At 34.7% G+C, this 16,106-nt stretch overlaps 1 protein-coding gene across 1 annotated transcript; it reads left to right on the forward strand.

Moving 5' to 3' along the window:
• Nucleotides 1–1,101: 1,101 nt before the first annotated feature.
• On the forward strand, nt 1,102–11,002 carry LOC121420428 (galactosylceramide sulfotransferase-like). The gene is made up of 2 exons (XM_041615053.1): nt 1,102–1,597; nt 9,165–11,002. The coding sequence occupies exons 1-2, from the start codon at nt 1,574–1,576 to the stop codon at nt 10,350–10,352; spliced, it is 1,212 nt and encodes a 403-aa protein (XP_041470987.1). The 5' UTR covers nt 1,102–1,573; the 3' UTR covers nt 10,353–11,002.
• The last annotated feature ends 5,104 nt before the right edge of the window (nt 11,003–16,106 follow it).

Here is a 16,106-nt window from a genome sequence, read left to right on the forward strand (position 1 = left end):
AAGCAACACTGAATAATTGACCCATATACCATGTATATGGAATTAAAATCAATCAATTTGCACGCTAAGTAACGATTGTTATCGATTTGACGATTTAATTCACTCTATCATATCCTCAAAGAAATTGGCGGAGTATTAATTAAGTCACTCGATGATGATGATGGGTTCTTGTAAAGCGCCGGTATCCGCCTCAGCTGGGCGCTCATGGCGATTGCTCAAAAATAGGAAGTATCTCACAAATTTCAATGTTTTCAAACAGTGCTTTTAAAGATCATCATTCAGTTCGAGTACTGTCGATCCTAGTATGCTAAAACTGAGTTATTCTTGCTATATTGTTAGATTGGGGAACAGAAAAGTCTTCGTTGGCGTGTAGAAGCAAAATGACAAAACGGTGATGTTATTCTAAATTTGAAAAAAGTGGTTGTCAGTATTGTAATGGATGCGAGCGAAGTGAGCAATAATTATTGTTTGTCCTGTTTAGTACAGAAACCTATATCCTGTGGACATATTTTGACATAATACTAAAATAATAAAAAATATTTTTCACTAATCGACCTGCTGGACAGAAAATGCGTGTCGAAGGTTTGCGAACATATCTTTCCCGTTTTGAAGCAGTTCGCAAATAGATTGATATTGCAAACAAACATTCGTAAGAATTTACAACACTCGTCAGCAAAGTTGGCGAATCCAAAATTCGAAATGTTCATATATGCATTCGCCCGGAATCAATATTGGCTGCCTCTTGAGACCCCTCCCTGGCCATCCCACCCCATTTAGTTTTGTCATCGAGTCAACCGCACATGGTTCATCTCATCAGCTTCGACGGTAAGTTTGAGGTCCAATTAAATCTCCGACCAAGAATCAGTCTTTGAATGACGTGTGTTTGTGTTTTACCAGACCTGTATCAACCAGATAGGATTATTTACGTCTGAGGCCAACATTTGTTAATGTCACCATCCGAATTAAGTCCGTCACGTACGTCACCATCCGAGAGGCAATCGGTGAAATCGCTCAAGCCTATCATGGTCAAAGAATCAGAGGATTTGTTTTCTTGACCACTGTCAACGTGAGGACAATAGACCCAAAGCTCCAGAAAGCATTATTTACTTCCATGCTATTACATAACGATCCGAGGACATGTCACAGTCTTCATTAAACGAAAAGACAGTGCGGAGAAGACAAGACGTTAACAGAATTTCGGAAAATCGCGCGGTGATCGAATCCAAGGTTTCGGTCGATAGGGTCCAGATCGAGTATCATATTCTTCTTTTCGTTTGATAGCCAGACAAATAATTGTACCTTGACATGATAGTGTTCGAACCAGCAGAAATCGATCTCTATTTGCTATCAGCGATTGTCTTGAAGGCATGCGCCACGCAGAATGGTATGCCCTTCGTTGGTGACATCTGACATCGTACCTGGTTGAGCTCGAAGTTCTTCTTATATCTTTTGTGCGGAGCAGAGATGAGACACATGACGCTGAATTTGTGATAAATCATAGAGAAGCTTGATATAGACAGTGATATGATTGATTTGATTCTACATCGGATTATCCCGAGGGTTTTCAAATCAAATGTGCAACATGCGGTACAGTAAGGTACGTTTGGTGTAAGCATTACATGGATATGTTTCTTTTCTTTATTTTAAATGTAACCCCAAATGTCGTCCTGTAATTGTACCTAAAGGTTTCTGGTCTTTAATTAGATATTTGCTTTAATTCTCAATTTACTTTTATGAATCTGGATGAATTATAATTTTAAATATTAATAGAATTATTAAGATTAACAATTCTAGATGAAAGTTAGAGATAGAAAATGCCTCCAAAATAAATGCTGCCCATGCTTAGAGTCTGAAATTCTGAACTGCAGCCGTTGATACATAATTAGAATACATGACTGTGTCATCATCGTCACCACCACCATCATCTTCAGCATCATCATCATCTTCATCACCATCATCATCATCTTCATCATCATCATCATCTTCATCATCATCATCATCATCATCATCATATTCATCATAGTCATCATCATCATCATTATGGAAGAGCCGTGGTGTAGTGGTCCTGACTCTCGCCTTGTAAACAGAGGGTCGTGTGTTCGAATCCCACCGCGGTGTAGCGTCCTTTGGCAAGGCGTTAATCCACACTCTCGACCCAGGTGCTAAATGGGTACCCGGTAGGATGCGAAAGATATTGTATGTTTGATTTTGCCAGCGCCATAATGAGGCTGCGATGAATGCAAGGAATGCTCCCCAGGGAGTGGAAATTGTGCACTTTTCGTGCGGGATTGAAATGAATCCAGTGACCGGGGTAATAATATGCTGTAACGCGCTTTGGGCCATTCTGGGAAAAGCGCTTTATAAAAATTGGCTATTATTATTATCAAAATCATCAGTATGAAATGGAAGAAAAAGAAGTTAGAGCCGATCATGTGCATATTTAACACACTTGAAAGTGTGCTGAAAATATCTTATGATTATAATTATCATATTCCAACATCACATCTATTTCGAAATGAGCAACCGTCCATTGTAGCCTAGTGACAATCAGGAGCCTATAATGATTCCAATAACAGGGGCGGATCCAGTCCTCGCCAATAGGGGGGGGGGGGGTGTTACACCCACAAATGTAATAATCGCCCACAAATGTAATAACGCCCACAAATGTAATAACACTTTACCCACAAACACGACAAATGTAATAACGCCCACAAATGTAATAACACTTTACCCACAAATGTAATAATTTTTGATCGCCCACAAATGTAATAACACTTTACCCACAAATGTAATAACGCCCACAAATGTAATAACACTTTACCCACAAATGTAATAATGACTTTACCTACAAATGTAATAAATTTGAAGTGATTTTTGGCGAATTCGTTCTAAACTAATATCCTATAGTAATGCGTTCATATAGCACAAAAGTTCAAAGTCTTTTTTCCAGACCCGGTTAATGAAATATTACAGTACAAGTCCAAGTCTTTTTCCAGACCCGGTTTTTCAAAATTATAATATACGTCCAAAGTCTTTTTACCAGACCCGGTTGTTTCAAAATTATAATATACGTCCAAAGTCTTTTTTCCAGACCCGGTTAATTCAAAAATTATAATGCAAGTCCAAAGTCTTTTTTTTCAGACCCGGTCGTTTCAAAAGTTATAATATACGTCGGTGAGGGGTAAAGACAACACTCTAAGCCCAAGCATTTTAAGTGGGTTTAATTTTTTCATTTTTTTCAATATTTCTTTATTTCTTAAATAACCGGGTCCAGACGAAAGACTAAGCATAATACTCGTGTTATTCCACAAGAATAAGAATATGAGTCTTTTGTTTTTAGGATTGTTTAAATCATTTTTAAATCACCGGGTCTGGAATAAAGACAACGCTCTAAACGTGTGCTTTTCTACATGCATGGTCTTAATTTGGAGGATTGTTGGTTTTTAGATTCGTTGTTGGTGGTTGAGTTTTATTGATTTTTTATTCCTGAAATAATTGTGTCTGGAGGAAAGTCGATCTTCGACAATCGGTCTTCATGTTGTTCCACAGTAATTAGATTATTGGGTATTCGTTTTAGAATATTTGTAAAAACTATTTTATGTTTCAAATAGTAACCAAGTCTGTAGAAAGGATGTCTGCTTTACCCACGCGTTATTACAATGTTTTGTAGGGGTAGTAGTATTGTTTTAAAAAAGACATATTTTTACTGGGTGAAACTTTGGAAATTTGGTCTTAGATTCGAAGTTTTTCAGTTACTTTTTTTAATAGCCGGGTCTGGAGGAAAGAGTACGTTTAAAAACTCGTGTTATTCCACGAGAATAAGAATATAAGGTCTTATGTTAGAAGATTTTTTTTCGTAACTGTTTTAGGTCTGGAATAAAGACAACACTCTAAACCTCTTTTAAAACAGGTTCCTAGGTCGAAGGATTGTTTGATTTTAAACTTTGATTTTTTTAATTCTTACTATTAGCGTTTTTTTTTTTTAAAGAAAAAAATGGTCGGGCTGAAAGACTACGCTATATATATCCAGCATTAATAAGATTATGGGGTCTTTATACTGTTTTTAAACTGTTATTCATAATGTTTAAATAACAGGTAACCGGGTCTGGAGAAAAGACTACGCTTGATTCTCAATTTACCCTTAGTGCATATATTCACAATATACACCGTATAAGTTGAAACAACAACAAAGACATTAATTCCACCAGTTTTAATTAACTGGGTCTGGAGAAAAGACTAAGCTCGATTCCCATTTTTTCCACAGGAATATCATTATCGTATCTTAGTTTGGACTTATATCATAAATTTTGAAATAACTGGGTCTGGAAAAAGACTTTGGATTTATATTATAATTTTTGAAACAACCGGGTCTGGAAAAAAGACTTTGGATTTATATTATAATTTTTGAAACAACCGGGTCTGGAAAAAAAGACTTTGGACTTATATCACAATTTTTTTAAACAACCGGGTCTGGAAAAAAAGACTTTGGACTTTTATTATATTTTTTAAACAACCGGGTCTGGAAAAAAGACTTTGGATCTATATTATAATTTTTGAAACAACCGGGTCTGGAAGAAAGACTTTGGACTTGTACTTTGATGTTTTATTAACCCGGTCTGAAAAAAAGACTTTGCACTTTTGTGCTATATGGACGCATTACTATAGGATTTTAGTTTAGAACGGATTCGCCAAAAATCCCTTCAAATTTATTACATTTGTGGGTAAAGTCATTATTACATTTGTGGGCGATCAAAAATTATTACATTTGTGGGTAAAGTGTTATTACATTTGTGGGCGTTATTACATTTGTGGGTGCAACAGGGGGGCGGAATTTTTTTAAGCCACATTTTCCCCGATCGGTCGCTCGAAGTTGTTTTTGTTTGTTTCTTCGAAGGGGTAGTCCTAATAGTCTTTTCTAAGGTTTATTCTTATAAATCAACATAAATATGTTATAATCTCATAAGCCTTATTTAAATAGTGCGAGCGAGAAGCGCGAGCTATTTTTTTTTCATGTATTTTGTCGTAAAATCTAAACATTCTGGGCAGTGTTTGTGATCCTATTAAACAATAATTACTGCGAAGCGCGAGCAGAAAATGTTCATTTATTTGAACAGACCTATACGATTTGATCTGATAAAAAAGATCTGATAACAGTTGCTTGTTCGCCATGAAGATGTTACATATTTCAAATTTCAAATAATGCGAGCGCGAAGCGTGAGCTGAAAATGTTGACATTTTACCAGGAGAATGGAAATTCAAAGCACTTTTTAAAAAACTGATGCGAGCGCGAGCGGAATAATTCGAGATTTGCACCTAGAAATGGGACACTCTATTCATGTTTTGTAAATCATGAAAAGGGTGAGTTATTGGAAAATTTCTACATTAATGAAGTGAGCGCAAAGCGCGAGCAGAATTTTTGTTTGTACTGTGATCTGAAATTGGATGATGATCTAAATAGAGAACAAGCTGCGTATTTGAATAAACATGCTGAAACATGTGCCAGATTTCGACCTAAGATTTGCCTATTCTAAATGCCTTTTTTTATCATGAAAATCAATAAAAAAACATTCAAAATTTCGATCTGAAAAGAGGTCAATTTAAGCTCTGTATTATCATTATTATTATCATTATCATTATTATTATTATTATTTTTTTTGTCCTCATCAGAGGTATTTATTACATTAAAATCAATAATCAAACACATACAATAAATACAATTACTTTCATATTTCACGACCTTTTGATTTTATTATACTGTTTTTCTGATATTTTTTTTTATATTACTCTTTTACATTGAAATCAATAAACAAAACACAAACGATATATATATAATTAGTTTCACATTTCACAGGCTTTTGATTTCGTTGTACTGTTTTTCTGTTAGTTTTATCTCATTACTCTTTTCAAGAAATCTTAAATTAATGACTAATTCTCTCTTGAAATCTGACAACATAGAAAAATAACTGAATTTTTTTTTAAGTGAACTGAGCCAACATATAGACTCTATAAATCGTATATTGTGCGAAAACCAAAATTACATTAAGAAAAGCCATGTTTTCATTTTCAACATCGTGGCCAATCAATAGTGTTTTCTCATTAATCCGAATATTGACATTAAACTGGATCTTGATAAAATACCGTAGTTTTTGCCAAAATAAATTCACATGTGGACAATACAACAAAACATGATCTAAAGTTTCAATTTGTTTACAATGGTTACAAGTCATGTCTGATGTGATATTCCATCGAACTAAATTCTCTTTGTACGGCAAAATCCAATGCAGCAATTTGAAATTATATTGTTTAACTCTGTTATTAAATAATAATAATTATTATTATTATGTACTGCACTTTTCCCAAATTGGCCCAAAGCGCTTCCAACAACAAAAGAACATGTCAAGTATAAAATGAAATTAGTAATCCTAAAGCTCTGAACAGAAAAAAAGAAATGTCTTCAGTTCCTCTTTTAAATGAAGAGATTGTGATTGTCTGAATGAAAGGGGTAATTCGTGTAATTTGTATTTCATGCACCACCTCACAAGAAAATTGTAAGGTGGATATGGATCACAGTTAAAAAAGAGCTGATGTGATTTCTCTTCCTAGGCGCCAGATGAAACATGTCGACATTTCATTCTGAAAAGGGGAAAATTTGGTTAGAAAAATTAATATATTATTTATTAATCTGATAAGCATAATGAGAGCGAGAAATCTGTTAATATATGGCATGAGACTTTGACATTTTAAAACCCTTTGTAATTATGAATAAGATGCATCAGTTAATATCTGTTCAACAATTAATGCGAGCGCAAACCGCGAGCCGAAATTTTTGATAAACTCTCATGAAAGGGGATTTAAAGTGGTTTATTTTAGAATTAATATTGAGATATACATAACTCCCCAATTAAAATGCAAGCGTGCAGCGCTAGCTGATACGTTTTGACAATCTGAACTGAAGAGGAATATTTTGAGAGCTGTATGGAATACAGGGAAATAATAGGTACCTAACAAATAAACATTTCCGAGCGCGCAGCGCGAGCAGAAAATGTTAATATTCAGACCATAAAACAAACAAAATTGCAGAGCACTTTTCAAAAAATCAATTTCTAAATCAAACAAAATAATGAAATTAGATTTCTGAGCAAAATATGTTTTGTTTTTTTACATTGACTTCAAAATTTGAAATTTTTAAGCTCCATATTGAACAAGATATGTAAATCGCCTAAAAGGCAAGCGTTTTATATAGTGACATGAAAGATTTTTTTCATATTAGTCTTCCCCTCATTTCATTCACTCGTCTTCCTCTTATGTTTCCCCCTAATGTTTGCTCCTCTCTTTTCCTTCTTTTTCTTCTTTTCTTTCTCCCCCCCTTTTTTTGCTCCGCCAATAGGGGGGGGGGGCGGGCCCCTCGCCCCCCTGGATCCGCCTATGCAATAAAGCGCCGTGTATGAGCCATCAAAGGGGTTTACAGTTGTACTCAATAGTTAGTGACCCCCATCAGAAAATGAACGTAGTTAAAGTGTTCAAGTTCTGCTATGTTTTATACAGATAATTAATTTTGAGTCAGGTGATGCACATTGAATAAAGTTTGTTACTCTGGGCTTGCCAAACATTGTAGTGTTGTTGTCTACTTTCAACATTAAGGAGTTCATTTTGTTGTGTTGTTCACAAACTTATTAGCCCTTCGCACATTAACTGTATATAAATCAAGACTTAAGTATCAATTTCGTATATACATGTACTTCATTTTTCTTCCCTAGGTACCCGCATGTTTGCATGAATTTCAGAAAATATATTGTTAACAAAAAGGCCTTTTGTTTTTGTTTTTCACAATAAACCGTCATGGCTGCCATTGTATTATATTGTAAAGTTGATAATTGGGTATATCAATAAAACCATGATCATTAATACAGTACAATATTGCGGTAAAAGTTTTTATTCCTTTACATTATCGCGCATAGGCCTATTTGATATGTCTGATGGCGAATGTCTCGAATTTTATTTAGTTTAGTTACATTCCATATCGACCTGGCCACACGAGCTTCATATTTCTATACTGCGATGCTTTCAGAATCTAAACAAATATGGTTACGTAACTTCGTTAAGTGATGTACAATATTGGAAAGGGAATCCGTTGTCTTTTATTTCCAATTATAACCAGGTTCCAAAACATATGAAAATACAATCCGTATTTGAATTCATTTGTACTATTGTACATCTAGTCGTCAAACAAATAATGTCTTGGTTACTTGTCGCAAAAAGATTCTCTTTCCATAATCCCCCCCCCAATAATTCCGGATATGGCAAAAAAAAAACAAGATTGTAATGTTCAGAAAGCGAGAATGAGATACACAACTCATTCTTTATTTATAATCGTGCTCAAAATGCCCGCTTTTCTGATTGGAATATAAAATTGTTATGCATGGGGAAAAATAAAACAAACATATAATAGATAATGTAGAAAATATGAAAATATATACTACTGAGTATGTTAAAAAAATGTCCTTAAAAACAGTGTGTGGCAGCTAGCAGCTTCACCCCGGAGAACACACAGTGCTTTAAATAGGGGTTTATGGTTAATGTGTTTAGATGATCAAAGCGACTAAAATAAATGCACCTGGAATCTACTATACTTGACGCGAAAAATCCACAATGATTCAATGAGGGAATGGACAAAGATCTGGAAAATAAATGTCTTAATTGGTTACTTGTCGTAAAACGATTTTCTTTCCATAATTCACGGTATACTGTCCTCATATTGATATTTGTTTGTGTTTTTTTTTTTTTGGGGGGGGGGTACGTGACTAAGAAAAACAAAATCAGATGGTGATTGTCATGTTTCTTTTTATGTTTGTTGAAACAAGGTGACGGGGTGAAGCCCTATATCATCCCCCATGCGTGTAGCGGTCCCTGTGTTCCTCTTAACTGTTTATAGAAATCAAGGCCTTGTTTTCGTTTTTTTTTTCTTCCATATGTGAGAGAAATTAGTTTCATTGGCATATGAATGCATATATAATACCTACATTGCAAAAAAGAGATTCTGGAAGCCTCAACATGTACTTTCCCCGGTAGACGATAATAAAAGCCCAATTTATTTCGTAGTTTGAACTAATTAGATGGAATCCGTACCCCATGACCGTGACTCTCTCATTTTCCTTCTTCCTCAGCTTCAGATACTGCTGCTACTCTGCACAGTGGTAGGATTCGCCATCTTATTCCTTGATCTCCGTCCTGCAACCACCTACGTAACATTCCCCTCTTCTAACACCATCCACCGGTTCAGCGAAGTACAACCCAACCTGAGGTTCTCCGCAAACATTTTTGCTGGGATCAAAGACCACTTCTTTCCGAGTCAATGCAAGCCCGCCCTCTCCGTTGTCTTTGTCAAGACGCATAAGACTGGGAGTACTACCATGTCTAGTGTGATCAACAGGTTTGGATTCTCGCGGAATGAGTCTTTCTTGCTTTACAAAAACGATACAAGCCATGGCCATTTTCGCCAGACCATCACAAGCGATGTTCGTGAGCTATTACCTCCCCTCGGAATCTCATCGGGAGAATATGATTCTTATCGGGATTTCGACATCATGTCATCACATGTTCGGTTTTTACCAAATATCGAGTTCCTGAGAAAGTACATGAGACAAGGGTCCAGGGCTATCACAGTGCTACGCGAGCCTACAAGGCAATGGGAATCGGCATTTATTTTCTTCAACTGTGCCAAGATGATGCAGATTCTTCATAGAAATGCTACAGAAAAAATCGACACATTCTTCACGTCTCCTCTGGCTTACTGGAACAGCACCGTAGATGGGCAATGTAAGTACTACTCGAGGAACGGTATGTGGTATGATCTTAGTTCAAACGCTGCCATTCATACAAACGAGAGCGAAGTCTATCGAGAACTCGAGATCCTAGACCAAACCCTGGACCTGGTTCTGATCACTGAATACCTGGATGAATCGCTGCTCCTCTTGAAGAAACTGATGTGCTGGGAATACAAAGATATTCTTTACGTTACTCTGAACCAGCGAAATGCAACATCGGTGCTGAATATGTATCATGAAGACCAAATTAGAAAATGGAATAGGGCCGACGTTATCCTCTATGATCACTACAACAAGACGCTGTGGAGGAAAGTCCAAGAATACGGCCCCTCCTTTGAACAGGACCTGGCCCACTTTAGGACGTTACTGAAAGAATACATTATGCTATGTGGAATAGGAGATACGATTCACAGAAGCAAAAATAGAATATCGTTCGTAGCACATAACAGCAGCAGCTTATGTCAGAGTCTAGTCTCGGAAGGTAATTCAATGATTGTAAAGCGACAAAAGACACCCCTACATCTGTAGGACCCGACCCGGGCTGCACTATCATCATGCTATTTGAATCACGTGATATTCATCTACCCTTTCCCCTTTTAAGGGGGACACTTAGTTGAAGTGTTTGACTTGCAATTTAAAGTTATTATTGGTTGCATTTTTTTTTCGGTTAATACTTCGAATAAGTCAAGTACTATACTTCTAGACAAGTGACAATGATTCTCAAAGATAGAGACAATGAATGATGAAAATGATATTTCACCCTCAGTTGAATATTGAAGGCTTATCATAATTTCTTTCCACATGATGTAATTCTTTCTTAGAAAGTTTTTTCGAAAAACAAAAGCCTTGATTATTTTCTAATTATTTTTTTTTCATTTGTTTGTACATGTAGTAGTTTTATACATCTTTTTCAAACGTTTAAACAACTCGTTTAAAACTTTAAACAACTTACAGTATTGTAAGAGTGATGTCTTTTCTCTCAATTGCATGCCTGTCATTATGTAATATGTCTGTTAATTGTGAAAATAAAGTGAAACTTAAAAAATGTCTTTCATATTTTATATCCGATTTTGATGGAAATTTCAACGTTATTTACTTCTTTGATCTTCATCAAGTTTTGTTCATATATTTCGATTCATGTTGAAAGTAAATAAAATAAATTATTGATTGTTGCTATGCACCTCCGACTGTAGTAGTAATTTGCGGTTCGTTGGAGTAGGGAAATTTTGCATCGCGCCGCAGAACGCTTTCAAAAACATAAAAAATATATTGTCAAATGCCCATCATTACAAAGGGCTTTCAGGAAGCCTACGCCCGTCGAAAGTTGGTGAATGCTAACAGCAGTTTCGACCTGTGGTATTCTGAAAACGTTCTTATCTTTGTTCGTATCTCAATGAGATAAGAAGACGCTAAAATCATTGCAAATCGGTATTCTGAAAATCTTCTTAACGCGTTCTTATCTCTGTAAGGACTGCCTCCTTCTTATCTTCAACACGCCCATTTTTAGGACATTACCAATCAAAATGCGCTTTATATTGGCAGTTTAACCAATAGAAGCGTTCCTTATTGACAATGACATTTATTCCCATGTCACCCATAGAGTGGGTATTGGAGAAACAATCATATAAATGTACAAAATCTTAAATAGTATTTCATCAAGTAATTTACATCTCATTTAGAGTACATTTAGAAAAAAAAATTAAAAATAATACAAATTTTAGCATTAAAAATAATTTTATGATTACATTTAAAATATTACCTTGAAGCTTCAAAAATATAATCAAAGTTTACATATGATTAAAAAAAAAGATAAATCATATAGTAACGACATTATCGCATCGTTGGATATTAAACCACAGCCTTAAAAAAAAAAGCTCAAAATTTTATATTTCGAGCGTGTCAGAGTTTAGAGAATTTGATAAGGCCTACAGATGAGATAATGGATAAATTAAAGATTAAAAACCCAGGTTATTAACATTATAATTAGCATAAACATTTGTTTAATATAAGGCAAGTAATGGCATCAGCATATGATTGGCTGTTATACCACTTTTCAATTACAGCTCAAAATATTGAATTTAGAGCATAACTTATTTAGAAACGAAGCATAATTTTCTTGCAAAATTTAACAAGGTTGGAACGGATTTCTGGTTTTTCACAGCTAAATAGCTGATTCATTTTGAGTGTATTCGGTCTATCAGTGTAATATGTTTTAAGATGAAACTTTCTTTCTTTAGCAAAAAAAGGACAAACGAATATATAGTGAAATTCATCACCAATTGATTGAAGGTTGCATAATGTACAAAGCCTCATGTTTCTTTGACGGTTTTCATATCTTCCTGAGGTAATAGGAAGTCGATGATTTCCACAACGAAATCTACAAAAAGTGATTCTATCTTTTTTATTCATATTAATGAGGTAACTTTCTAGACGAAGATTTTCTTTGAATATTCTGTAGTTAATACACTGAGAGTTTTCGTTCATTTGTGAAGAGAATATCATGGGCGCTGCGCGTACACTGTTTCTGGCGCATTGCGCGAAATGGGCATTTTATACGCAATGACTGATTATTATTTCGAGACACGTGCATAAAATAAAGAAAGAAAGTAAAGAAAAAAAAGTAAATAAAGCATGTACGAATAAAGAATAAAATATGAAGAAAGAAAGTAGACAGGAAGGTGTCAGAATGAAGCAGAAATAAAAAAAAAAGATGAAAGGAACAAAGCAGAAAATAATGAAAGAAATAAAGAGTAAACAAAAGTAAGCAAGCAAAAAGAACTTAAAGATAAAATAATAATTAAGGAAAAAGAAATAGAACGATTATCAATGATAAAGTGAGGAAGAAAGAATAAAGAAAAAAAAAGAAAGAAACTTAAAGGGAAAAAAAGTAAAAGGACGAAATAAAAAAGATTTTAAAAAAGGATAAAATGAAGTGATAAAGAAGCGAAAAAGAAAGACAGTGTGAAAGAAAGAGAAAACGAAAAAAAAATTAAAAAGTAAAGGAATAGAGGAAAAGGAAAGGAAAATGAAACAAAGAAATAAAAATGAGAGAGAAGAAAATTAAAGCAAAATAAAGATTAAAGAAAGATAAAAAGAAAGAAAGGTAAATTTAAAGAGAGAAAAAAAAGAACAAAAAGAGAAATTAAAAAGTAAGGAAAAGTGAAGAATGAATAAAAAGAAAAAAGAAAACAAAAAACATTAATGGAAAGAATAAAGAAAAGATTTTCAAAATTGATAGAAGAAAGACACAGAGAGGAAAGTAAATAAAGAATGAACGAAATAAAGAATAAAACACAAGAAAGAAAGGGTTAGGGTTGACACAAGAGTGTCAGGAAGCAAGAACAAACGAATGAACGAAAAAAAGAAAAAAAAAGAACCCCAAATGAAAAAAATAAGGGGAACAAATTAATATTGAGGGAGTGAAGAAAGAAAGAAAAAGGGGAAGAAGGAAAAGCACATATAAAGACGAAAGAATGAAAGAAAAAAATAAGGAAGAAATAAAAAGATTATAAAAATGTGACGGAAGAAAGAAAAATGAAATGAAAATAAAAGGAAAGGAAGAGAGAAAGGGGAAAGAATAAAAGCAGAAATAAAGATTTATTCAAGAAAAGAAAAAAAAGGGATTAAATGAAAAGGGAAAATAAAAAGGGAAGAAAGATGAAGAATAAATGAAACAAATGAAAAGTAAAGATTCAAAAGAATGAAACAAAAGATATAAATGAAGAATAAATGAAACAAAGCAAAAGAAAAGTAAAGATTCAAAACAATAAAACAAAAGATATAAATGAAGAATAAACTTAAAGAAAGGAAGAAAGAAAGGCACATAGAGAGGCAAAAAGACAGACAGATAGAAAGAAAAGGTAGAAAATAAATAAAGACAGAAAGAAAAAAGGGATAGAAAAAAAGACGGAAAATAATTGAATGAAAGAAAGGGTGGGAGGAATACTTGTGGGTACTTGTTACTACTAGTGGCCTTCGATTTTAAGCAAGAAAGAACGCGGACATCGTGAGATGTGATAACCCTCTAGCTATCTTATATATTATCATAAATATCATGAAAGATAAGAAAGAAAAAAGATAAGAACGTTTTCAGAATACCACTTATCTTCATTTTGTTCTTATCTTTTTAGCGCTTTTGTATTCAATATGCGCGAGTAGTATATTTACGCGCTCAGCATAGGATGTTTAGCAAGATAAGGGGATGGTTTCATTAATATTTTCATCCGACAAGTTGTCAGATCTGACATCTTTCCATGATTTTGATTGGCTGAGAGGCACTGTTCCTTTGGTAACTGTCGGATAAAATGGGACTTGTCAGATAAAACATACGACAAGTCCTTTCATGAAACGCCCCCAAGAACAAAAGATAAGAAAAAGATAAGAACGTTTTCAGAATACCAATTTGAGATCGTGACGTAGATAAGAACAAAATTAAGATAAGAACGTTTTCAGAATACCGCCTGGACGAACGACATATTTGTTATTTTTTATCAGCTCCGAAACTTGGGACGAAACTGCTTTTCCGGTTCACGATTTTTTTTTCTATAAAGACTTCCCAGCTGTGCTTTGTCACCTGATGGGCCTTTTCAATACATTTACTGCGCTCTTGAATTCATCCCGCATCGCCGTTGACAAAATTCCCTAATATACTGCAAGCGAGAACTGTGAAAGCACAGCTGGTAGCAAGTGCATCGTACAAGAGAGAAAACACTGAAGGGCTCACAGGCCTAATTCATTTCCCATAGACTTGTGTGTTAAAGTGACACTTAAAAAGAATTCATAAAAAATAAGGAGGAAATTCGAGGGTTAAATGTTTACTACCAGTGGATAGGATAAATGTCTGACATTCCATATCTGACCAGAAAAGGGTACCTCGACCGGCTCATTTTAAAAATAAATCAGCATTTATGAAGACTACACCTGACGGGACCAAATTCCTCACTTGAGAGAGTAAAATGACACTAATTCTTCCGCCAGTAAAAATATAGTTCAATAGTGGTGATATATCTTTCCAATTTGGAAAAAGTAAGTTCAGTAGGTACCCTCCCTAAAATCAGTGTTAGATTGTCAGTCATATTCATTCATTTTTGTCATTCAGCAATATCAAATTTAAAAATTGAGCAAGGGTTGGCTCGAATGAATATCTATGGCCTGCCAGTTGTAGGCCCGTGCAACCTGAAGAGGGTGGGAAGGAGTATAACTCCATCAAAGCCAGGTACATATAAGAATAAGGAGAAGAGGTAGAGGCAGAAGAAGAAAAATAGGAGGAGAAGGGGGAAGAAGAAGGAGAAATACGAATAGAAGATTGAGGAGGAGGGAAAAACAGAAGAGATAGTAGTACAAAGGAAGGAGAAATAAGAAAAGAGAAAAGGAGGAGGAGGACGGAAAAACAGAAGAGAATAGTACAGAGGAAGGAGAAATAATAAAAGAAGAGGGAGGACGAGGGAAAAACAAGAGATAATAAAACAGAGGAAGAATAAGAAGGAGAAATAAAAGACGACGGAGGAGGGAAAAAAGAAATTACAAAACTTTTTTTTACATTATTACCTGAACAACCATTACCTGGTATTGTACATTTATGCCATATTTTCGTTAATTTCATACATTTGTCTATAAGTATCCCTGAAGCAATGATCATCTTACAAAGTAGTAAATGTATATAGCATTCGTTCATTCTTTCAGGACATAATCTGAATAAGCATACTTTAATATATATTAAATAAAAGAGAATATGTGAGGATATGGTATCATCAGCTTGCTCATTACATATTCATGAAAATATGCATAGAACGCTTGAACCGAAATTTAATGTCAGCCTTCAAAATGTTGTAATATTGTTATTCCCTGGCCGATTTGGATTAAATATGTGTTTTCTTTGTCTGATTTAATTTATCTGTTGAAATCATGTTATTTTCTAGAGTAGGCCCTATCCGTCAGGTGCATTTACCACTCGACGACGGCATCTACCCAACCCACACACACCCACACATACACCCTCACGTACATACCTATTACAGTATAGACTCTCGCCCTAACATTCACACCAAAGTCGATTTGACAGTCTCATAGGCTCAATTCACCAACCTAGAAATGTTCTTTCCGATGAAGTTTTTTTCTTGATTCGTGTTCGTATGGGGTCCTAGAACAAATTCAGCTTGGTTGCCCAAAGTTGCCGTTTGGGCAATTTTGCTAATTTGCATAAATCCAAAATGGCCGCCAGATGCAATCTTGAAAACCTAACTTTTGAACCACTGTCCACAAAATGATGAGTAATGACTCGTT

This window comes from Lytechinus variegatus, chromosome 8 (assembly GCF_018143015.1).
Source record: "Lytechinus variegatus isolate NC3 chromosome 8, Lvar_3.0, whole genome shotgun sequence".
NCBI classification, from domain to species: Eukaryota; Metazoa; Echinodermata; class Echinoidea; order Temnopleuroida; family Toxopneustidae; genus Lytechinus; species Lytechinus variegatus.

Coding starts and splice junctions, on each gene's coding strand:
- LOC121420428 (XM_041615053.1), top strand. CDS start 1,574: ATGTGCAACATGCGGTACAGTAAG. Junction 1,598..9,164: donor GCAACATGCGGTACAGTAAG/GTACGTTTGGTG, acceptor CTTCTTCCTCAG/CTTCAGATACTGCTGCTACT.